General features: G+C 42.9%; 1 protein-coding gene across 4 annotated transcripts in view; it reads left to right on the plus strand.

The window, feature by feature from the left end:
• The window catches only part of PTPRO (protein tyrosine phosphatase receptor type O), an 814,046-nt gene extending 792,175 nt beyond the window's left edge, over positions 1-21,871 (plus strand). For all 4 annotated transcript variants that reach the window (XM_069228459.1, XM_069228458.1, XM_069228461.1 and 1 more), the window contains 2 exons: positions 11,352-11,465; positions 20,726-21,871. In XM_069228459.1, coding sequence (XP_069084560.1) covers positions 11,352-11,456 — 105 coding nt within the window. In that variant the 3' untranslated portion in view covers positions 11,457-11,465; positions 20,726-21,871. The remainder of the gene's footprint in view (positions 1-11,351; positions 11,466-20,725) is intronic.
• The last annotated feature ends 3,201 nt before the right edge of the window (positions 21,872-25,072 follow it).

A 25,072-nucleotide genomic window follows, 5' to 3' on the forward strand; every position in this document is an offset into this window, starting at 1 on the left:
TCCTTTGTGAAATAAATTAGTGATTTTAAATTAAGCTCTAAGTAATTCAATATCTACTGTATCCTGTTGAAACCTTCATCTCAGTAAACACCTTTGACTCCGCCCTCAGAGGGAAGAGGTGGGACTGTGAAGGTCTAGCATTTATATAAACCTGCCCCTGACTTGTGGCAAGGGGAAGAGAGGTCAGCTGTTTAGGAGCATAATTTACACACACAAAACGACCTGGGGGTTTGTGGTCCTTAATGTAAAAGTAGGAAGAAACTATATTAAGTATTTTTTAAGAAAAACAAAACCTCACTGTAAAGGGATCAGATTCTGCCAGATTCTTACTATGGAAGGCTGCTGTTTTGTTTTCATCACATATTTTGTGTTGGACTCCAATGTCCACAATCAGCTCATCTAAAAAACACTATGGGCCTGATTAAGACCTTGGCAGAGGTGATTATTCTGTCACAAACGTGACGAAAATCCTGTCCGCCGTATTACAAGTTCCATTATACCCTATGGGACTTGTAAAACGACAGGCGGGATATCCTTCATGTTTGTGATGGAGTAATTCCCTCCGCCAAGGTTATAATCAGGCCCTATATTCTGAGCTCTAAAACTACACTCCCAACAGGAACTTACCAGAGAACAGCAGCACAAGCTCCCGGAGGCAATTGTGCCCCTTTTGGCAAACCATATTCGAAACAAAAAAACAAAAGTGCAAGATGAAATCCGCAGATTTGCTGAATCACACTAGTCATGAAATGCATATATTCTGTTTTTAAGAAACTAGAAGCTCTTGCACTTCTTGCCCACACACCATTTTACATCACTGATTTATACTACAGAAATGGAAAGACACTACATCTGTGTGCTGTGGAACCTAAACGTAAATCTGTTTTAACCTTTTTTTCGTTCTCCACTTTCTTCGGCATTCGAAATTTAGAGTCTTTGTCCCCAGCACCCTGAAACTTACACCATGGCCACCTCCACCTCGCACAGCCACAAAACCTTCTTGGAGTGAATTCTTTAGTCATGCCATATCATCACTTCCAGCCATTTACAAGTAAAATCTAAATCCCTAATTCCGTGAGGTCTTTGCTAAAGAACTGAATATTAATCACGAGCCGGATTATAAGCAATTATCTAGTGACTTGACAATTTTGGCCAACTAGGTCAGAATGCCATTTTCATATGTTAACATACAATTTTTGCATTGACTTCTTGGTGCAAATGCCATTTTTCTTTGGTTGGTCAGCACAAATTCCTGTGAAACTTGCCCAATGAGCAGTTTTCAGGACCTCAAATGCAGGAGCGGTTTCCCCATAAGGGCGTGGGAATGTCACCTCCCCTCCTCCGCCCACTGCGAGCTGCACTAAATCAATGTGAACGATAAAATGGCAATTAAATCATTTTATTGCCATTTTATTTTTCACAAAGCACACTGCACCCATCAGCCTGCCCTGAAGCTGGGGTAAATGAGGGACATGTGTTCTGCAGAATGTAATACTAGAGCAGTGACTGGCCAGACATAGCAAAGTGCACGTCAGTTTGGCTGACAGACTTTCATGGGCCAAACTGACATGAACACTTTGAAGCTCTCCACCCAGCTGCCTTGGACAGCTGGGTGCAGACCGTGCACAGGCCTAGAGGGCCTGAAAGAGCGTCTAGCCAGCCTGCTTCATCAAATCCTGATGCTGCTCTCCTGCTGGTTAGCAGCATGAGAGCAGTGTCTGGATTGCTTAGCGAAGTTACCTCTTCCACTCGTGTGGGTCAGAGCCGCAGACTTCGAAGGACACAGAGGACACAGCCAGGATAAGTACATTTATTTTATTTTTTCATGTTAATATAATGCATGTGAGTGTTTTTATTTTGCATGCAGGGGGGCTCCTCCGCTTGGGTGGAGGAGGGTCACCCCCCTTCCAGCAGCTGCTGCAAAACCTTTTCAAGAAAACGATAATAAACTATGTTTGTTATTGTTTTCTTTAAAAGGGGCAGGGCATTGGGGGTGATGAGCACTTGAGCGGAGTTCACAGAGCACTCCCCTCAGAGCGCATGTGTGTTTGCCCGGCCGTTTTGGGCCAGCCAAACGCTCAGTAGACTCTCTCTAGCCTAGCCTGGGAGCACCCTGGCTGGGCTCTCCCAGCCAATGCTGACGCTGCTCTGAGCAACGTCAGGATTGGCCGCAGGGCAAACTAGGAGCCTGTGCCTGCAGCGAGACGGAGGAGAGCAGAGCGGATGGAGCAGCGCGGGGGAAAAAAAAGGTACTTTTTGGGGGTTTTTTTGCCCCCGCTCCTTTTCCCTCTCGCGAGCAGTGCCTGTTTGCATGCTTGTTTTATGTTTTTGTGTTTTGTGATGCGGTGCAGCAATTCGCTCACCCCGCCACTTTTATATATTACCAGATGCTGCTGCTCAAATGTGTCAGGATGGTCAGCACCGACCCACTGAATGCTTATGTGACTTGACAATGAATCATCCCTTCTGAGGTAGGGACACAGCTGTGATGACAAAAGAGAACCTAAAACTGAGATAGAATGGAAAACGTCAGTAGGGAGAACACAATACCTTCCGATATCACTGGTATATAGGAGAAAGTGGAGTGCATTTCAGAGACCGTGACAGGCCTTAGCGTGCTGCCCACCAAGTGGCACCTAGGTGGAATTGAGCATAAATGAGAACTACCTACTGAGATCAACTATTAAAAAGCATTTGCAATGCAACGGGTCTCGCGCTTGCTCGTGTTAGAGCTGATAGCGTTGTAAACTCCTAACCGGAGTTTTCACTCGCCCTGAAACCTATCGGCAAAAGTGCAATAACCGGAAAAAGTGCAATTAAGTGTGTAATAGGGTCGATATTATGTAAAGCGCTCGACTTCTGCGAAGCAAGATCGTGCTGGGAAAATAGAGAAAAAGTAGTCCACGAGCCTAACGGAAATCAGCAAGCCTCGCATGTTTTCTGTACTTGGTCGATGCGCTCAAGGAGGGCTATCCACCGGAAAAGGCATGAGGAAAACATGCCTTCCACTAATGAAATCAAGCAGATTCTAACAGGCAAGCCCACGAGCCAATGAAAGACACCGATGTGACTTGGACAGGGCTCCAAGCCCTTTTACATTCCTAAAGCGTCTCACTTAGCGAAACGCAAGCGCATGCGACGCAGGCTCGACCCTAAAAAAGGGAAAAAACAAAACGCAACGTGACCTTTCTAAATGCTGCAAGTGATCTGCAGTCAGAAAATCAAAAGCCTCTCCTTAACTCAAACAGAAAATCGCTGTGAAGTGTTTAGTTTCCCCCGTCCCTCCAACTGGGATCATAAAAAGGTGGGGGTATAGTGACATGTGTGTCGGATTCCCCAAGAAATGTTTACTTAAATACAGACAAAACCGCATACACACACACTTTCCCTCTCTGCTTTGAAAGAGTTCAAAAATGTTGGTAATTTTACAAAATATTGTGTTTTCTTCATTTAGTACCCCTGAGAATCCACATGTGTCTCCCTTTTCACTGCCTTTTTAGTCCTTCTCACGTGACCTGTTTGTCCTAAAATGTATTTTGACATTGTACGCCAGCGTGACTGTTGGGAAATCTGATGCTCGACCCCCCAAGTCTTACCGATCAAGCTACCCCCCGGTTGGACTGGTTGGAGGTCTAAGGATATGGGGCACAAGGAGCGAGCCATAAAGTAATATGTTTAGGAAGCTTTTGCGTGGCCATCCCCACCCCGAAAAAGGCTCAAGATGTCCTTGAAAAAAGGATTTCGAGGGAGTGAAGGAGCACAATCACATTTCGTGTACATCTGCCGGAAGAGGGGTCTCCACATAGAAATCCATCTTCACTTTTGGGGGGGAATGGTTGTGATAAATCTGGCATACTTACCCTTGCAGATTTTGTGCGAAATAGAAACTGTGCACAATTAAGTCTTACGGTAGGTGGTGTAATCACGGAATTTCATGATTTGCGTCGAATCCCATGTCTACTATTGAGGATTTTTGTGAATTTCTAAAAAGTTGGAACTTTACCCAAATTTTAGAAATACATCTACTAAGAGACCAGATCTACGCAGACTGCTGGTAGTATGCACCAGTACAAAATAACCCCAAACCAAAGAGAAACCCAAATAAAAATCCACATTCGTGGCATTCAGAAAGAAAGGGACCATCTATTTCTGACACCTTTGTTATTATTGCACATCCATGTTGTATCGGGTCACTGTAACCTTTTCAATTCGTCTAATGTGTTATTACGCTTAGGTCCACCAGGTGTCAGTATACATTAATCCACGGACGACTGAGGTTTTCTTCAGACAGTGAACGTAATATTTTCATGAAAAATGTGTCTGAAAATGCAGTATAAATATGTGACCTATGGGTGCATTTTCTCAAATCCTGCAGTAATATTCTTCCCATATACTTTAGTCACTCTGAATCTTCCATTCCTCCTTGATATGTTTCTTTCTGATCTAGCTCTCAACTAGGCCTGGGTAAAACAAGTACAAACCGATAGGAGGAGGAAAAGAGGGGTCATGAACTAGCAAGGTCTTCCATCAAATAACAAGCATTTGCAAGGCAATGGGTCTCGCATTCACTTGAGTTAGGGCTGTTGGCATTGTAAATTCATAACTGGACTTTTCTTGCCACATACATTGGTCAACACTGCCTCATAATTTGTTCTTTTCCTGCCATATAATTCCAGTGGCCCTGCATATAACTAAAGCACTTTTAGTTCCTTCTTCCTGTATCTGCAGTAAAAAAATGAAAATCTTGCCATCAAGGTGCCAGGTGGCAGAGCACCGCTAGTGGATCCAAACATGTAAAAATAACCCTATAGTAGGATGTAATGTAACAACCCAGGAGGTGGGGCACACAATCCTTTAGCGCTCTTAAAGTTAAAGAACTATGGATTTTTTTTTGGGGGGGGGGGGAATAGACACTATATTTCCATTAAATATTCTCCAAAATAGTTTTTTCCTCATGTACAACAAACCACACCTGCAGAACTTTAAGGTATTCACATGCATTCTGGGTCAAGGCGCCATCACTAAGTAGAGGTTTGTAATAGCATTTTGGCTGTGCAAATGATTGTTTTGTCATGGTTTTTGCACAACTTTATTGTGGGGGAAGTTGCCGGGTCCTAGTCAATTTGAAAAAAATGGATAAAAGCAAAAGGGAACTACTTTATATTTGGTTGTATGTTTATGCAAGGTCAGAATGCAAACTTAATTGCTGGGTAAGTAACAAGCCATCTGAAACATTAAAAAAAATATTGTCTAAGCACAAAAATACTGTTTGGTCTCAAAAAGCACAAAAAGCCATACTAGTCCCTGGCACTAATGGGGTCTGCTACTTGGGAAAGACCAAAATATTGTTACTCACAGTGAAGTTAGCCAGTGGTTGAAGTGGACTGATCCATTGCCCATGCTAAATTATATAGTGGAAGGAAGAAAAATGTGATTGACACAAAAACAGACCAATGGATAAAGAAGGCTGGCTCAAAGAACCAATAAATAAGTACATTATATGTATGATTTTTGGAAAATTAAAATGTGTTGGCTAGCACCGAAGCTAATAACGCCCACTGCTCTATTACCAAGTGTTTGATTCTGGCCTTGAAGTCCCATGACAATGAGTTTTACAAATATTCACGCGTTCTTGTTTGTTTGGAACTTACCAGCCTGGGTTTTGCTGAATGAAGTGCAATATTTGGATCACTTTCCTACTCTGACCATATGCTAGCCTTAACATAATCCTGGGAAACTTTGCACACTGCCATGAAGTGCTGGTGCTAAACTGCAAACATTCCAAATCAAAACTCAACAGCAAAGAAAGTAGCTATTAGAACCATGCCACAAGTTATGAAAGCACAAACAGAACTTAAAAGAAAAAAGTTTATTTAAAGTTCATACCTTGTAAGTGCTCCCATCTAATGCAAGATGCCTTAAGCCAGTTCTAGATTTTTAGCCAAAACTACAAGTCTTCGAATGCTTAAAAAGACAGGAGTGGCTGAAAGTGCCCCATATGACCTATTTCCCCATAGTATGTAAATGGTACACGTGTTCAGGGTGACCAAATGGCTCCATGTCTCCGAGACACCTTTCTGTTGTTAGACTTTGCTTTTACTATAGTTTTCAGGTGCGTTGGCCCAACTGGCTTAATTAAAATAAACCAAAGCTACAACTGATGTGTAAAAACAAAGTCCAGGACAAACAAGGTGTTTCCCTGTGACATGGAGTCATCTCGTTTTCCTACGTGCAATGCAAACTGAAGTGCCTCCATGATCTTTTAGCAAGATATGATGTATAGGCTTGGGACACAGGCAGGGTTTCTGAACGAAAGCCCTGGGTGCACAGCCCTCCACAGCAACATGAGCTATACAGTGACCTCAGTGAGAATCAAACATGCTCATTGTGGTGAAGTTCAGCCATGCATGCCCCCTCACACCTATGGTGTCTGCTAAGAGGGCTAACAGTGCTAAAGGTAACGAGCGCAGACAATGCAAGCTCACAGGCTACAAATGTGGGAGGCGGCAAAAGAGTACTACTTAAAATCCACAGCAACAGGAGACAAACTTGCAGGTGGACAGGCAAAATATTTCATGAAACAAAAAAAATTACACACATGCAGTCATCAATACAGTGCATGAAATCAAAAGTTGAATATACGCAGACAACAAAACACAGCATTTAACTTACAGTTCACAGATTATTGCATCCAGCAAGAAGTTTAAAACACTGCATGTAGCTTTTAGTACGCAGATCACTGCGTGAAGCTAGAGGTTACATACACCCGCAAACTGTCAACAAGACACGGCAAGATGCTCCAAGAAGCAGTCACAACAGCACTCTGTGAACTTACACAGAAGGTAGGGTTTCAAACTCGTTTACCCCAGCGCCTCTGGCCTAGGCTTGGACCCTGACCTGGAGCAGGACGGGTCAGACTGTACCCTGGCTCTGGGGTCTTCTTTTGCGTCCTGCAGGTGTGCGGCTGCTGGACAAGGAAGGATGAAATGTGTCTTCTGGTAGCAAAGCGGGAGTGTCCTTCAGAGGTATAGGTGTCTGCTCAAAACATAGGGCAAAGGACTGGAGGACGCATGTAAAAGAGCAGGGCTGCTGACTGAGGCAAGGGGTCCTTTTAATGCGAATATGAATGGAGGGGGCTCCATTCCCCTCCCCCCAGCTAACGCCTAGCAGCGTTCTGGACTGCAGCTCCCCAGCTGAGCTTACAAGGAATCGGGCCACTCCCCTCCAGCCACTACAGAGCTCACGTAACGTATTCTCCAAAACATAATATGCCAAAAACGGATAGTTATGCAAAGCGCTCCAATACTGCTGATTGAATTTGCACTGTTTAAAACTTGAAAGCGCCGTGGAGCACGAAGGGAAAAAAAAAAAGAAACAATGTAAAGTAGTTGGTAATTATGCAAAGTGCTCTAATAGTGCTGACTGAGTTTGCACTGAGTGAGACTTGAAAGCGGCACAGAGCAAAAAGCCTGCGACATTTACTGTTGTAATGAGCTCAAAGCAGGGGAAAAGGTGCAGTATCATAGGCTGTCCCGAGGTGTCCCTTTAATGCAGCCGCCATGAATTAAAATGAATGCAAGGGTGTGCGATGGAAAAACCAAGAGGAGGTGCCTTTAATGCAGCCGCCTAGATTAAAACGAATGTGAGATGTAAATACCAGGAAGCACGAGGCGACACCTTTAAGTTGAAATGAATCTGCAATGTAAATAGCAATATAAGTGCCGCCATGGAGGTGGGAGAGACAAAATAACCAAGAGGCAGCACCTTTAATGGAGCCGCCATGAATTAAAATGAATGTGCGATGTAAATAGTAATAAGTACCACCATGGAGGGGGGAGAGAAAAAAAGAAATACGAGGCGGTTCTTTTAATGAAGACGCCAGGAATTGGAGAGACAAATGAAAAAAGGAGGTCATGCACACTAAAGTTTATCATAGAACCTGGAAGTAGAAATACATATGCTGGAGTTCAGGAGGTTAATAAGCAATAAAAATGCCTTTAAATATTGTGTTTATCTTGAGGTTTACTGTGTGTTGAAATACAAAGCTGAAATATCAGCCTATGTCTTCTGACAAGTTGCTGCTTATTCAGAAAGTGTAGTGTACTCTTTTTTTTCTCGGAGTACAAAGTGAGAGGATTTTGTAAAAGTGATCCTGGTGACAATTTTCCTGGGGTACAGGAAATGAAATGAAAAGTTGTAGCATGTCAGTTTTTTCTAACACACAGCAACATTTACATATTGGGAAGTGAACTACACACTTATTTCAAATTATTCCAATAATTAGGAAATCGGAAACAATTCACTTTTTTGTAATTCTGAAGTATGATGGAAATTAAGATTTTAATACAAGAAAAACAAATGGAAACACTATATTTACTTGGTGAACCAGAATTGATAAATATTCACTGAAACTTGATTTACACACATCATCACTTTTGTGCTATATAATTTTATCAGTAAAACTGTATGTCTATGCAAATTTAGTAGCCATTTCAACAAAATGTGAGGTCTTTAAATGACAGTGCACTACCTCATCAGTGCTCCAAATCACACCACCAGTACATACACACCCTGACAACTCTCATGCTGAATTGGCATGGCACATTAGCTACACTTGTGCTTTTGTAATATGCTTGGATTTTTCACAGCCCCTACGACTTCAGGGATATATCATTAATGGCAGCACCTTCACTCTGAAAATTTCTCCACCACCACTGCCAACCTTGTCTGAGGCAAGAGAGAGAAATTACGTAGCAGAATTAATTATAACATGCAATGCAGTATTGGCATTCTCCAAATGGTATTTTTTTCCCCAAACAAATGCATAAAGTATGTGTCTAATTCTATGAAAAGAATAAAAAGTTATGTAATCAATAAATTCAGTAGTATTAAGAATATTAACATTCACTGTATAAGCACAAGACTGCTGCAGATGTATTATCTCAGGGTTTTCCAATCATTCGACCATCAAAATGGGAGAACTACAGTTAAACTGACTATATTTATTTGCAAAATGTAAAAATGCATAGTTTATAGATAGCACTCAAAATAGTCATTGCAAACTTATATTTTAGACAGTGCATTTGGCTTGCATGGGTGTGACGTGGCAGTGATGATAATCTGAAAAGCAGCAATACAGAATATGCTAAGAAATTATTTTTGATGTATAGCATCCCTTATGCTGTGCAAAAAAGAAAAAACCTATAACGTGGTCAGCCATGTCATTTTGTAGGTGCTTGCACATTTTACACATTCATACAAAATGATGTAGTTTTTTTTCTTTTTTTTCACCATAGCGAGTTCGATCGGTAAATTAGAAAAATGTGAAAAAACATTTTTTAAAGTGGGTGAGGGGATGCATTCACAGATGGTAAAGGGATCCTCAGAAGCAACATGGACAGCGTGGGTTGGAGGCAGCACGAGGAGGCGGAATCAACACTTAGGGCATGGAGGGAGGAACAGAGGGAGAAGTGCACAATGCGGAGAGAGAGCAACATTGAGCAGGGAGATAAAGGACGCACACGGGCAAGAGAAAGCAACATAGAGTGCTGCATGAGGGGATAGCTGTAAAACATATGCACTCTCATGGAAGGATTAACCAGGAGTGGAAGAACACAAATAACAAGTCCATGCTGCAAGCGAGGGACAAACCTATGTATGTGACATCCCTGTACATCATCCAACCATGGCGTTGTGATTACTTTCGCTAACAAACTGGTGCTTGGGATGTTGTGCTTCCAAGGCCCAAGGTTTCACCCTTTTGAGCAAAAGAAATAAATACTTGATGATGTCAAACCCAAACAATTACCATATGACTGGAAGATTTAGGGTCAGATTAGAGACATGTCAGACCCAGGCGTGAGGTTGTTGTAGGAATTAATATAGTTTCATAAATGAGAGAAGGAGATACGTCTTTGTTGCATCACAGATTCTGTCCAACACGTGTTTTCAGAAACCTGACAAGAGAGAAATGTATACTAGAATCGGCCTAGATTTGTTTCTGTCCTGGGCAACAATGCCCCAGTGTGCCTCTGTCTTGCCCCTTCAGCTTTACCAGCACTCATACACTCATATACATGCAAGTACATACCAGCAAATCCAGTGGCACTTCGGCCTTTTCCAAATCGCATCTTTCACACTTAATTAATTAAATGAGCTTAGAACTCACTGAAAGTAAAAGCTTTTTTTTTAATAAAAAAAAATACCTAGGTTAGCAGATTTAAAATATGCACTTTTCACTGTTACTGAGTCAGTAGTATGCTCTGCTTGTATTACACAGGACATTATTTATCGTACTACACAGACATTGAAACAAAAAAGAGAGATGATGGGTGGCTTCTCAGTTTACTTTTTCCTACATAAAAAACAAACGATTTTGCTGCCATGGTTCCACACACAGATAGAAAATTAAAAGAAAATTGTAGAAACAAGCAAAACGCGGAAACTGGAGCGCTGTTACTCGGAGAAGACAAAGGAAGGACATTTATAGATTGTGTGTAAGACGCTGCTCTTTCCTCATTCTGGTGAAGTAAATGAAAGTACTAACTTGGGCTTAACTAGCACTGCAGCCGTTACTGGCCTGAAGGTAAACACAAGCAATTAGACAGCAGATATGTTGACAGGAGGCTGTTCACACTCCCCTCCACCACCGAAAGGGACTTGCTGCATGCCCTGGCTTTTTAAGTTACACTTATTAATGTGCGCAACCTGCAGGTGGAATGTATCTCTAAAGTAGGCACGCGTGTGTACGTTCAGAGATGAAGTCCAAGCATTATTTAAATTGTAACCACCAACCACCAGTGGTCTGTGCTAGTGGTGTCCGCCTCTCTGCCGCAAACCCCGCCAAGGAGAACGGTGTCTCCCATCACATCTATTGTTTGGAGGGGGTGTGCGTGATTGGGATTTTGTCTTACATCACTTTATTCTTAAATTTTATTGAAGTCAAAACGTAGTTTGCCACATATGATAAAGACTCAATCTAAAGTACTTTTCCCAAGGCAAAAAAAAGAGTCGTTTACCTCACAGTGTCATTAAATCTGAGGACACAGTAAGTCTCGGAGAACACCTCCCTATCAGCAGACGTCATCTGCTCTGCGTCATCATCGTCCCCGTGACAGGTGAGAGGTCACAGTAGAGGGCACCCGGCCCTATCTGCTTACAGAACGGGCCTCTCCCGTGTGGTGTGCTCTCGGCTGATTGTGTTACGACTGTTGGCTGTACTCTTGAGTTGCAGCAGCTGTTACACCAGAAACGTTAACATTTAGTGATTGCTAGCAGGCAGGGTGTTCTCAGCACTTCAATGTGGAAAGCGTTTCCGTGTTCCTCACGATGACCTCTTTTATCTCTCCCAGGAACAATACGTCTTTATTCACCAGTGCGTGCTGCTCATGTGGAAAAAGAAAAAGCAGCAGTTTTGTATCAGTGATGTCATCTATGAGAACGTCAACAAATCATAGTTATGAATGGTAAGTCCCCGTATTGTTCTCTCGCAGCGCAGGTTTAAGGTGGAAGGTTTTTCAGCCTCAGGACTCTGGTGGCGGTAAAGCTTCATGTGGAATACAAAAAACAAGATACACTGTCTTACCATACATGTCATCGTGTTACACTGTCTTACCATACATGTCATCGTGTTTCACTGAAAATCCGCTGCCATCACACAAAATAAACAAATCCATGCCATAGTTTCTTTTTATTCTCAGGTAAATAGAGTTATGGGACAAAATTCACCGAAGAGCTTCCACCTTAAAACATTAAATGCAGTTGACTCGATCATTATTCAGGGAGTGTTATTGTTAGTACATTTACCCCCCAAAACATATCACATTGAGGGCAAAAGTAGGAGACCACTTTGAATGTATTTATAAAGAAACAAGACCTGTCTAAAATAACAACAGACCTCCTGTCAAATACATGACTACATTCAAATAATATGCATAAGGGCTTTTGGGTAAGGGTCAAGTATAGCTACATAAATGGACACCATTTTATCACAATTCTTCCTTCAGACATCAGATGAAACAAGGCATTGACAGTGGAACAGACACTACTTACAGAGGCAATGCTCAGAGGCAGATTCACAACTACAAGCAGTGTGGGAAGCCACTGTTCAGTCTACCTTCAGCTAACCTATTTAGACAAGGCCATTGGAACCCAGTTAATATTTGCCAAAGGTAGTACAACACAGTGCGGAAATATGCAGCGTGGCACAAATTGCAAGAAAATAGTGAAGCGCCGTGTTCACTCACCAGTGTGCATAGATGAAGTCATCAGCCATGCGTACCTAAAAGTGTCATCCTTCTGTGACGACAAACATAACTAAGCATTGGTTTACAAAGGAAAGATGAGCAGCCAGTTTCTTGCATAATATTCCGCACTCATGGCACAGCTTCCGGTACAAATGTTGAACACCAGCAAGCAAATGTTAATCACATAGTTTGTATCATTTGTCAGAAATTACACATTACATTTGAGAAAATCAGTATTATCTGAAGTATAAAATCAGTAATTTCAATGTTTATTTTGCACATTGTTAACTCTTGCTTTCATTTGGTACTCGGATTCCACTCAAAACTGTCTCACTACTTTGTGTGACTTATTTCATCTTGCTATGCATTGAATCATTAGGATTTGTGCACTTTTTCTACCACATTTATTTTCACTTTTGCTTCATTATTGGGATTTACTCAGACATATTTCTACACATTTTCTTTTAACCACTGCACAATAGTTTCTCCTACCCCCTTAATCAAGCACAGCTTTGTACCAACTTATCAGAGTGAGGAAGAGAAACAGACAAGCAGTCACTCACGCATCTCTCACGGCTCACCTGGAGATAATGGGTATGGGCAACTATCAGGTGCTCTAGATGAAAGGCATATGGATAATTGCGGTTCTTCTGTGTACCAGCTGGCTTGAGGTATATGGTGCCAGAGAGAGTGCGCAGGAGGCGATCCAGGCATTGAAGTTGAGTATTGATTGGGAGAAGTCTTGGGCCTTCTGCAGCAGGTGAAAAGTTTGGAGCTCCGAGTTTCTTGTTTCCTAAGGGATCCAAAGCCAGTTGCATCAAGCTACTTTTGGAGGATGCAGTTCTGCTTTGGCTGGGAAGTTACAGACTGAATCGGACAATGCAGTGGTCAGTCCAGGTGAGGGAGTGTGGGCTTGTCCACCATGATGCCAGACTAGTTGGTAAAAACTGAGTCGGGGAGGTGTCCAGCACTGTGGGTGCAGTCCTCTTCTAGTTGAGTGAGTCCAAGTATGCTTATTTCTTCCAGAAGTTTGTTGCTGTTTTGGTGGGCATGCTCTTCCAGGTGGAAATTGAGGTCACTAAGGAGGGTGAAGGAGCTGGAGTTGAACACTAGTGGGGCGTAAAGTCTGAAGTTGGATTTCGAGTTGGGAAGTCAGAAGTGCAGAACCCCCACCATGATGGTGTTGCTGGAGATGTAGAGTTTAAGGTCTAGGTCGTCACTGTAGTTTGCAGTGGAGACAGAGCAGTGGATGTATCCTTTCTAAATGATGGGTAGTTCACCAAAAGGTTTGCTGGTTCTGTCTTGACAAGCCAGGGGGAGTAGCTACTGCGATGTTGTGGGCCAAAGTTGGGGCAAGCCAGGTTTCAGTTAGGAAGAGACGGTCCAAGGAAAGGTTGTGCTGGAAGTCCCATACAGCGATTACATTGCTGATAATCAAGCGATTGTTGAGGAGGAGGCAGATTAGAGTGGTATTGTGGTGGTGGGTGGTATGCAGGGGGCTGTAGTGTGCACCGGGAGAGGAATGGGATTGGCAGTGGTTGCTAAAGGAGGTGCACAGGAGAAGCAGCAGGTGAGGGGAACGCACCTTCAGTGTTGGAGGGTAAGCATGGGGGCAGCAAGCTAAAGGATGTCTACTGTTCAGGGTGCACAGAACAGTGGCTGACTGTCATCTAGGGTTGCAGTGGGTGAAAGGAGGGCCACAGTTCCTGCCTATAGGCGCAGATGGACTTGACTTGACATACAAACAATGCCTCTGCATTGCGGCTGCCATTAATGTACAAAAGGGTGAAGGCGATTCACGGAGCGGTGGGCATGTCTGGGAGCAAGCAGCAGGAGAAGAATGTCAAAAGCAGCAGGTGAGCATGCAGTTGTAGGAAATTGGGTGGCTGGTTGAGGAGGGTGAAACACTACTCAAGCAGCAATCACAATTCCTGTCAGTGTGAAACACAAGCAAACCCTAAATTAACCTATGCTTAACCTTCTGGTTGCTTGGCACAAAACAGTCAGGCTTAACTTAGAGGCATTGTGCAAAGAATTTATGCACCACTTCAAACAGTAATAAAGTGACAACACAAGAAAAATTCCATGACAATTTAGAAAAATATATTTAGCAAAATTATTTGAGAAGAAAATATTGAAAATCCAATCAGTAGAACTCGAGATATGCAATTTTAAAGATTTAGGTAAAACTAATGCCTAGAAGTACAAAGCACCAATTGTGGTTATCTGGTCACACCAGACCAGGACAAAGTCACAAGTTCAGGCCGACTGCAATAGAGCGCAGGTTGGCTACATGTGACCAGTTCTGTCTGCTGAAAAGTACTCTAAGTCCTGGTTGCCAATTGGTGTGAGATCTCTTGTTGAGGATGTGATTCTGAGGAAGCTGCGGGCTGTGTAGCAAGGTTCTGCATCGTTGAAGATGCTGTTAATGGACACTTGCAATGTGAAGTCCTGCATTGGAGATGCGTCGTGCAGTGGCAGTTTTGATGCTGAGCTGCAAGGAGATGTGTCACACTGTGTCGGTGCTGTCCAAAAGTCCACAGTTAGGCTGGCAGAGCACCTTCAGTCCTATTTCCAAGGGACCAGGACTGTGTGGCACCTTTCAGGAGGCAAATCTCACAACAGAGTCCAGGTGCTGGAATCAGGGAGGTTGAAACCTTTTCTGTCCCAGAGGCTCTTATCAGAAGGCCAGCCAACTAGCCCTTGGAGTCACCCTGGTGGTCCTGGGTGTAAGATGAAGGTCCAGTCAGGGGACAGAGTAGCAGGGCAGCGGAGTAGTAGTGCTTCTTACAGCAGTGGGGCATGCAGTCCTTCTGAGTCTTCAATCAATAATTCCATCAAACAAGTATTTATAGAGCACGGCAAATCACCCGTGAGGGTCTTGAGACGCTGTAGCTGTATGCTGCTGTGTCATTTGAACATCCAGGTCTTAAGTTCTCTTCTGAGTCACTGGAGTGATGCTGCCAGGTGTGAGAAAGGAGCATCCTCTACTGTTGACTCAGCAGATCCCTGAGGTGTCTGTGAGAGAGAGGGAAGCTGATCGGAAGTGTCTGATTGGTTGGTGGAAGGTCAGGCGTCTGTTGATGTGTGCTGGTCCTTTGCTCTGCTGGGCCTTGTAGGCATGGGTCAGCATCTTGAACTGGCATCTCTTCTGAATCAGGAACCAGTGTAGAGATGGGGTGGGAGGTGGGTCCTTCTGGGGAGGTCAAGTGCATGTGTTGTATTGTCTGGAGCCTGTTCAGGAGGCATGCTGTGATTCCTTCGTAGAGTGTGTTTCTGTAGTCCAGTCTGCCAGTGAAGAGGGCCTGCATGACAGTCCTTCTGGTGCCTGCTGGAAGCCACCTGAAGATCTAGCAGAGCATGCAAAGAGTGTAAAAGAAAGTGGATGAGACTGCATCAGCTTGTTTCTTCATGGATAGCTTGCTATCAAGGATGATAGCAAAGTTGCGGGCGTGGTCTATTGGGGTGGGGAGGTGTTGAGCTCTGCGGGCCATCTGTCAGTCCATGGCGAGGTGTTGTTCCCAAAGATGAGGAATTCTGTTTTTTTGGTGTTGAGTTTGAGACATTTGTCCTTCATCCAGTCAGTTATGTTTATCATGCATCCGTGGAAGTCTGCTGTGGTGGAAGGATCCTCAGGCAGTGAGAAAATGAGCTGTATGCTGTCGGCGTAGAAGATGATGTTGAGTCCATGTGATCTGACGGTGATGGCCATTGGGGTCATGTAGGTGTTGAGGAGGGTCGGGCTGAGGGATGATCCTTTGTGGACTCCACAGATGATCTTCTTGGGGTCTGAGGTGAACGGTAGGAGACTGATCCTTTTGGATCTGCTAGTGAGGTCCATTTGAGGGTGCTTTCTTGAATCACAATGTGGTGGAGTCTGTTGTAGTGGGAGATGGTGTCAAACGTGGCAGACAGGCTCAGGAGGATGAGGGCTGATGTTTTCCCATGGTCCAGGAGGGCTCTGATCTCATTTGTGGCTGCAATCTGCAGACAGATGGGCTAGTAGTTCTTCAATTTGACTGGGTCGGCGGATGTTTTCTTCAGGAGGAGCCTCACTTCAGCATATTTTCCAAACCTCTGGGAAGGAAGGCCACAGTGATAGAGGTGTTCAGGATTTTCCTGAGCTTGTCGCTTATTGTCTTGCTTCCTAAGTTGAAGATGTGGTGGGGCAAGTGTAAATTTGTGTGGAGTTCATTATGGAGATCGAGTCTTGCTTAGTGAGGAGTTCCCAGTGGGTGAGAAGGTGTTTGGGGTTTGTGTTTGTGCATGTGAGCTGGATGATGTTGTCTGCGGCGGAGGGTTGGCATTCAAAAGTTTTGTAAATAGCAGAGATCTACTCGTGGAAGATGTCCGCAAGGTTGTTGCACAGTTCCTGGGAGGAAGTGATGTAATTCTCAGTGGCTGCAAGTTTGGTGAACTCCTTCACGATGGCAAAGAGTTCTTTGCTGTGGTTTGTGCTGGCTTTGATGCGGTCTGCTAGTGGGTTCTTCTTGGTTCCTTTCTAGAGCCGGTGGTACTGGTTGATGGCAGTCATGAATGCAGTGTGATCTTCTGTTTTTTTGCTGATGTGCCACTTCCTACAAGTTGTCGGCAGTTGCATTTGGAGGAGTGCAGTTCCTCAGCGAACCAGCTTCTCTTCTTTGTTCTTTCACCTTAGCTGTCTTGGCGGGGACGTTGGCATTAGAGCATTCTGTGAACCACTGGGAAAAGCTCTTTGCTGCTTGTTCAGTGTCGTATGAGGAGTCTGGGAAGTGGAAGTGAAGATTGTCTTTCTCCTGGTCTTCGGATACCTTTTTCCAGTTTCTTCGTATGGATCTTGTGAGCACAGTTCTTTTGGTATGTGGGTCCAGAGATGGTGAAGGTCCTGAGATGTATTGACAAGTTGGGTCTGAGGTCCAATATTTATACTTGGTGCCAGCTTTAAAGTACTAGAAGGTTCTGGAGGTTTCCACCCCCAGAAGTGTTTGGAATTTCCTGTCTCCCTGCCCTTGCCCCAGCTTACCCTAGGGCACAAAACAGTACTGCCAAACCCTTTGTGAGTTTGCTGAGACAGAGCCTTTGTGATGGTAAAGTGTGGTATGTGACAGTTCCTCCCACCTATCAAGTCAGAAGTGTCTCATCTTACCAACACCTATCCACCCATTGTCTCCCTGTCTGGGAGCAAAACACAAAAGCCAACTACATCCACTCATGTGACCCAGGATACAGCCTGCAGGCACCAAATGGTTGGGGCAAGAACATGAAATGCCAACTTTATAAGAGTGGCATTTTCAGAACTGTGACATAAAATCCAACTTTACCATTAAATATGGTTTTAAATTACAATTCTTTAAACACCAAACACAAAATTCTCCTAATTGAAAGTTATCACTTATTGAATGTAAATAAGTTACCCAATGTTAGCCTAAGGGAAAGGTGGGCCTTGCAGTACTGGACAAGTAAAAGTTAAAAGTACATGTTCAGCTTTTTAAATAAACTCCGCCGTGCCCTGTGAACTGTTTAGAGCCTACCCTACGGGTGACACATATATATATGTATATATATATTTTAAAGGAAGGTTTGGGCCTGGCAAAAGGTTTATTTTGTCAGGTCAAAATGGCAGTTAAAACTGCATCCGCAGGCTGCAATCTCAGGCCTGAGACATGTTTGACAGGCTACTTAAGTAGGTGGGACAATTAGAGATGCATGCTAAGTAGCAGCATTCAACTTATAGGCCCTGGGAACATGTAGTGCTACTTTACTAGGGACTTACAAGTAAATTAAAGGTGTCAGTCGGTGTAAGCCAAATTTAACATGTTTTTTATGAAGGGAGCACACACACTTTAGCACATGTCCGCAGTGGTGATTTGCACAGAGTCCTGAGGCCCACAAGATTGAGATCCGCAAAAAAAAATGGAGAAGTAAAGTAAAAAGTTTGGGGAAGATCACCCTATGGTCGACAGGTCTAACAGCAGTGCTGGGGGAAAAAACAGCTGCACAAGAGTGAAAAAAAGCAAAAAGGTGGCCAAAGGCAACACAAGTCAGAAATGGTGCGTGGAAGTAGCAAAAGAGGCGGTCAGAAAGAGGCAGGGAGAAAAAACTGAAAAAAAGGTGGAGTGCAGAAAGTGAGCGAGAAGAGTGAAAGCAGTTCAAACAGCAACAGAGAAGTATCACTTAGAGAGTGTAAGAGACATTCTGACAGTATGAGAAGAAAGTGTGCAAGAGGCAGAAGGTGCAACAGAATAGAAACAAAAGCACAAGCATGCAACAGGTATCAAAAGAGAGCACAAATAGGCAAAAAACGGTGCAAAGAGAAAATGATGAAAAGGGTGGTGAAAGAGAGCAGACAGAGAAAGAGCCAAAAGACAAAAAGGCAGGAGTAAAGGCCACAAAGAGGAGATTGTGGAAGACAAGGCTGAAGGCAGGGGGCCTCAGTCTGGTGACCCAGCAGAAGCGGGTCTAAAAGGGCCAGACCTGGTAGAAGGGCCGAGGCAGCAGAAAAGTCAGTTAGTAAGGGCCTGGTAGTGTCTTCAGAAATGTAAATTCATAATCAATAGTAGATACAGAACACCCCTACTGATTCTCATTTCAGAGCTCAGGAAATGCAGGAATCTTGGAAATATTGTGATGGGGAGGATGATGGAAAATTGTTTAAATGAGAGATTCAAATACAGAAAAGTTAGAACTTACACCAAATCTGTAGACTAAATGCAGCAAAGTGCTGCAGTGTCAAGACGTTCTCCGCAAGAGCTAAAATGAGAGGCAAGTAAAAGATGAGTGACAATTTGCAGGGTACTGTAGCTGGTTACAGCCAATATACTTTGGAGATCAATTTGCTGAGTTTCCCCTGCAGGTAACACAGGGGTATACATTCTCAATACAGGGTTTACATTCTTTTCTGTCAGTCTTAGGATTTCAGCTGTGGTGTGAACCTCTCTAAGGTTGATATACAGAAGAGTTGGGCGAATGGAGTCTGCTGATATTCTTCAGGTTGTGTAGACCAAAGAGCTGTCGGTCTGCCGGCAGGAGGATTTCTCTTTGTGTTGAATTTGTCTGAATGTAGAAGCTTATGATCATGCTGTCTGGATATAATAGGCAGAGGAAGCCGGATGTAACTAAGTAAATGATTTGGAAGAAAAATAATTTATGGCTTTAATGAGCAGTTGTGGTAAGCAGATGTTTGTGTCAATTTCAATCACTCCTTGTGCAAATTCTTTGGGATGACTGTCTGCTCAGCTATGTTGATCTCCCATGCTGGACGGCATGGTTTGGGCCAGATCCCATTATATTTTCATTTCTACAGGAAATGTACTAGATACTACACCCTTTGGGCGCAATGACAGACACTGATGTTATTTCTCTGGGCACACGATCAATGACAGCTACTTCTTTAAACCTGACAAAACGTATTCCATCTGTGGCCCAAAGATTTTCTGTTGTGCATTCATTGTTCATGCCAGGCACACATGTTTCTGAAACGTAGATCGATTTATTTGATGCTACTAGGTAGTAAAGTCCTAGTTAATAGAAAAAACATTAAGGTATTGAATTAGTTAATGAGATCAGTTCCAGAGTGCTCTCGAAAACCACATGAGTTGAAAAGCCTGAATCACAGAAGTGTTGTGATGGAAACTTTCTTTCTTACAACATTGTCAATGTTGCTTTGTACTTCATTTTATGAAGTCACTCCGAAGTCCTACAAGATCCCGCACTGCTTCACAGAAGCCTTCATTCAATCCTTCATTCAAGTTCCCACCGGCAAGGACACGGTCAATCGTTTAAAACATATGAAAGCTGAACAAAGGCTCCCATGCCATGACCTCATTTTAATCACCATGACCATGGTGCCGAAATAAACTAAACATCTATAGTTTTGCTGTATTTAGTTTATGCTGCTGTTTTTCGAATAAGATGGATATCCACCAGTAGCTGAATGTCTTTTTAACTTTGATTTGGGTTGTATGGCATCTCATTTGCTTCATTTCACTCGGTCTCTTCGGAAGAGTGCTGCCAATCCATCGAGGGGCTTGAACTATGTTATTTGTAGTAGATCGGCATCAGCCATAGCTAAGCTGTGTTTATCTAGCGAACTCAAGGATAGCAAAAATGTCAGGAGTTAATGTTTTCAGTATAGAATTTCCATCCCACAGTCCAAGTATCATCCCTAAATATAGGTCTGAGTTACACATGAGTTGCTTTGTAGTTTCCGATTAAAGCCTTTAAAAAGTCTTTTGGAAAAGTATGTCAAATGTGTGCAGGGAATTTCACAGACAGAAAGATTATCCATAAGGCCGTTGTACAGGTGGGACTTTAGGTCTCGCTATGGAGACCTTGATGACCCTGTAGGTGAAAACAACTGGCACTTGAGCTCGTCAAAACGCACCTCGCACGTTAGTGGCTTCTTTTCACTCTACAGAAGTTTGCAGATGTTTTTAATACTCTTACAAAGTCATGATTTTAGTTCTAATACTTCGACGTTTCTCTGTTACCTTTTTTTTCAGGTGCCACCATGAAGAACACCCATCTTCCCTTGCTTCAGATTTTTTTTGAACAGCTAGTCTTTTACCAAGGAGGGCCACTGCTCTGCAGTGCCGGGACATTGCCAGAACGATACCTTTCGATGGAGAAGCACTGGGGAGAAGTAGCCTTAAAGAGCCTGCAGTGTCTTTCCGACTGTTTCGTTCATGGACATTTTCAAACCCTGGACCAAATTCAACTATGTAAAAGGAAGGAAGAGGACACTTAAATGTGGGCACGCAGCACAGCACACCGGGAAGGGAGGTTCTGCTGGGTTTGCTTAGATTTAAGCAAGTGCAATACTTTTTTATGGTTGAATTGGAAAGACTAGAGCCTTTTCCAATGCGTCATTGATGTGTAGTAAAGTGTGTGTGAGGGAAAAGGGCATTGTTAGTATCTAATAATACCTCATTGTTACGTGGAGGGCATGGACATGTTTGGACGAGTGTGGAAATGGAGTCTGCTTAGGAAACCTGTGTTCGTTATCCTAAAAATCCCAGTATTACGGTACTTGATTTATTAGTGTCTGTGGACTATGTATCCTCCTCCGAGACTGTCACACAAGCCAAAACATGGAGTAGCAAACCAAGGTTCGGAAGTTGACATGGCTCTTGTACCAACCTGTATTGTTTGTCACGCTAAATAGTGGTGCTCTTCCAGTGCCAACGTCCAACTAATACCTTGTGTCATCCAGTCACCTGGCCACTAGTGTCCCTGAGAGTAGCTAAGAGGCCTCAGTAGCTCCTGGAGCCTCGGTTGCATTTATCTAGTCAAGCCAACACGGCCCCTCTACACCTCACCTGCTCACCCCACCCATTGTTCCGTTTACCTGTGCAAATGTGAAGCTAGTTTCTTTCTGACAAATCGTGATTGTGGATAACCATGTGCTTTAACTGCCACAATGTCGTACATCCACTGGAAGTTGAAGATGCATCAGCCGTGGAGTCTGAGATGTCCGCATGCTACAAGATATTATTATCGTCAGCTGCCTTTCTGTGATGTTGTCAGGCGTCAGTATGTGGTCCCATCAGGGGACCTTTTTAGCTGCCACTTAAATTTGTAATCAGCATCATTAGCACCACTACTTGTATTCCCTTTGGGTTTGTTCCAATTATAAAATTATGTTGGTGTGTAGTGTGTCATTAATGCTGTCAAAATGGGCCTTCGCGCAAATTGTTGCTATAGACGTGTGTTACTGAGGAGCGCAGCGATGAATGCAGAGTACATAAAAGACAGTCATTTGAATTCAGAAGAAAAGCACAGTACTTCATTCACTATTCAGCTGAAACAGCATTGTTCACATCTAAAGCAATGTTTTCCACAGGCATGCTCACTTACAAAACATTTGATAACCCTGTGGGTGCAGAGGAACCTCCAACATTTTAACACACCAAAAAATGACCTCACCAGAATGCCCAAAATTCGATGAATCTAAGACTGTTAAACATCAGTTTCTTGAGGCAAAATGTCCCCGAGTTAAGGTTCTCAACTCATCACAACTAACAGAAATACAAAGTCCAATGTAAGCAGCACCCCTTGCAACATAGGAAAAGTCTCAGAGAAGTTCTGGCTCACCCTAAAAACAGAGGGTTTTTAAACATTATTTTTGAATGTGAAAATACCAACACTACTGAATCACAGTGGTTTGAGCAAAGGTATAATTTCAGTAGCAAATTGAAACGCAGATTTATTAAGCGTCAAACTACCTTAAACACCCAAGCATTATCCCACTACATGCATAATTATTCTGACCAATCTATGCTAATGCCATTCGAAGATGGTGGAACAACAGATACATAGACAACAGCAAACTATTATGAATGAATAGGGTACAGTGAACTAGTGGAAGGACCTTGAAATGTAATTTTTTGACTGAGCTATGAAAGATTCATTGAAAACTGCATGAACAATAACAATGGAAATTAACCGACATGGACTCTACTTGAACGTGTGCTGCAGAAATAATAAGCAGTGAGATGCACAGGGTGTGGCGTGACAAGGTTGACATCCATTTTGAATAATATGGCTGCTAGGCTCAAATTGAGGCCTACTCAACTAAGGTCAGGTTAATGCACTTCTGCAAAATCATTTTAAAAGCAACAGTACTATATCAGTATATACATATGTAATCAAGTGTGAAATTACATGCAGCACGTTGGTAATGATGCACAAAAATATAAATGTACTAGAATCCTCTACAAAGTCCCCGCTCTGATTATTTTACAATCACTAAAACACATAAATAATCTAATCAGTCAATTATAATAACGTATGTTCACCTTCTGCTTCTTTTATGTTGATTCCTCATCAATTTCATCTGGTTGCAAACACAATCTCTGGAATCCTCGATTTCACATTCTTGCTGCTTTCCCTTTGATGATTCCCTTCCAGTACACCCAGAAAGAGATACTCAGAAAGAGAACTGAGATAAATGCACAAATCAATATAAGTATTACAGGGCTTAGTGTAAGCCTAAACAAATGCTCTCCCACGCAGTCATACCATTCACCAATTTCCAGAATTTTCTATCTCACTAACCCAGGAACCTACTGCTTTCCACAAGCCATACTCCTTTAAAGCTTGGACTTCATGACTGATATTAGTTCTATTTGACACATGCATTATTAACCTTACTATTATCAGGGATAAAGTTACAGCACTCCCTTATTTTATTACCTTGTAAACACCACATTCTTTCACAAGAAGGATATCTAGTTCTAAGTGGTTTTGTATAATCTTCGCCTGCATAGCAATAAAATCAGAGTTAAGATTTGTTACAGGGCCATCTGCGGTAGAAGAAAGCTGGTCCACAAGTGTAGACAACCACTTAATTTTCACATTATTCATCACACCCATAGATGGAATCCGAGCACCTAATATATCCAAGACTATCTGTCCAAAACTACTTTTCACTCTCCTCAAACCAACTGCATCATTAATCTCACTCACATGATAAACTCTAGAAAACACTAAAGCAAGATAACACAAACCCACCCAATTACGTGACAGGTTGAAATAAGAAGTCCTACCACATATATAATAAATCCCTCTCAGAATTGGTTCTTTACCAATCAAGGAATCACCACTGACAACATAAACATATCTTTTTTCACACTTACGTATTCTATCGACCTTACCCCTGTCTGTTCTTAACTCACCCTTTTTGTCATGCTACATTCTCAATCTCAGATGCAAATTTGGCAATCTAGATTCTTCATCCACCTTGATCTGCTTTTTTCTTCTTTTCCTCTTTCTAATCTCTCACAATGTTCACTCTTCTCTCATTAATACCCTGACAAACTCACATTCTTCTTTACTAAAACCACGGAAACACTCTCATTTAGTTTTGTTAATGTAGCAACTAATTGGTGCCATTGTATTCAGACATTAACTGTTTTTACCCCATCTTTAGCATCTTCGGAGACAGACAGGTCTTCAAGTGAAAGTTTGAAATCCGACAGATAAGGTGACAGAAACTCTTTTTTATGTAAATAAATTTGAAGCTGTAGGTATGTTGGACCTTAACTTGCAGCCGAAAAAAGAAAAGTTCACACAAAACAATATTTGACCCCCATATTATTCACATATTCACCTAACATGTTGGTATACGTTATTATGGAAACCACAAGCTAAACTTTCCAGATGTGTCACTGTTAGACCGGTCAGCCCTAGGGTGGTTTTCCCTCAAAGTTGTGCCTTTTTCCTCCATTTTGTGCTGATGTTGTTTTTGCTGCTAACCAGTGCTAAAGTGCATGTGCTCACTCCTTAAATCATGGTAACACTGACTTATATCCAGTTGGCACAATTAGTTTACAAAACCCCTAGTAAAGTGGTATTACATATACACAGGGCCTGTGAATCAACTGCTACAAGTGGGCCTGCAGCACTTATTGTAGCACTCACATAAGTAGCCCTTTAAACACATCTAAGGACTGCCATTGCAGCCTGGGTGTGCAATTTTAACTGCTATTTTGACCTGGCAAAATAAGCCTTTGGCCAGCCCCATAACATCCTTTTTAATACATGCAAGTCACCCCTATAGTAGGCCAAAGCAGCGCACAGGGCAAGCTGACAGTTAAGCTTTATGTATTTCTCTTAGACAGCCACACACAATAGGGAGCTTAGGTGTGCCTAGATGAGCCATCACTGTCAGGATGGGAGGGAAGCGCTGGGCACTGTCCCACTTCCACTTGAATAGGCTGTCTCTTGCCTCAACACAAAGGGCTGCAAACCCCCTGTAGTTAGTCTGGAGCCAGATCAGGGAAGGCAGGTTGCCTGGGGACTTCAAAGGGAAACCTCTAGAAGCTTCTTCTCCACTTGAAAGGCACAAC

Source organism: Pleurodeles waltl, chromosome 4_1 (genome assembly GCF_031143425.1).
Source record: "Pleurodeles waltl isolate 20211129_DDA chromosome 4_1, aPleWal1.hap1.20221129, whole genome shotgun sequence".
NCBI classification, from domain to species: domain Eukaryota; kingdom Metazoa; phylum Chordata; class Amphibia; order Caudata; family Salamandridae; genus Pleurodeles; species Pleurodeles waltl.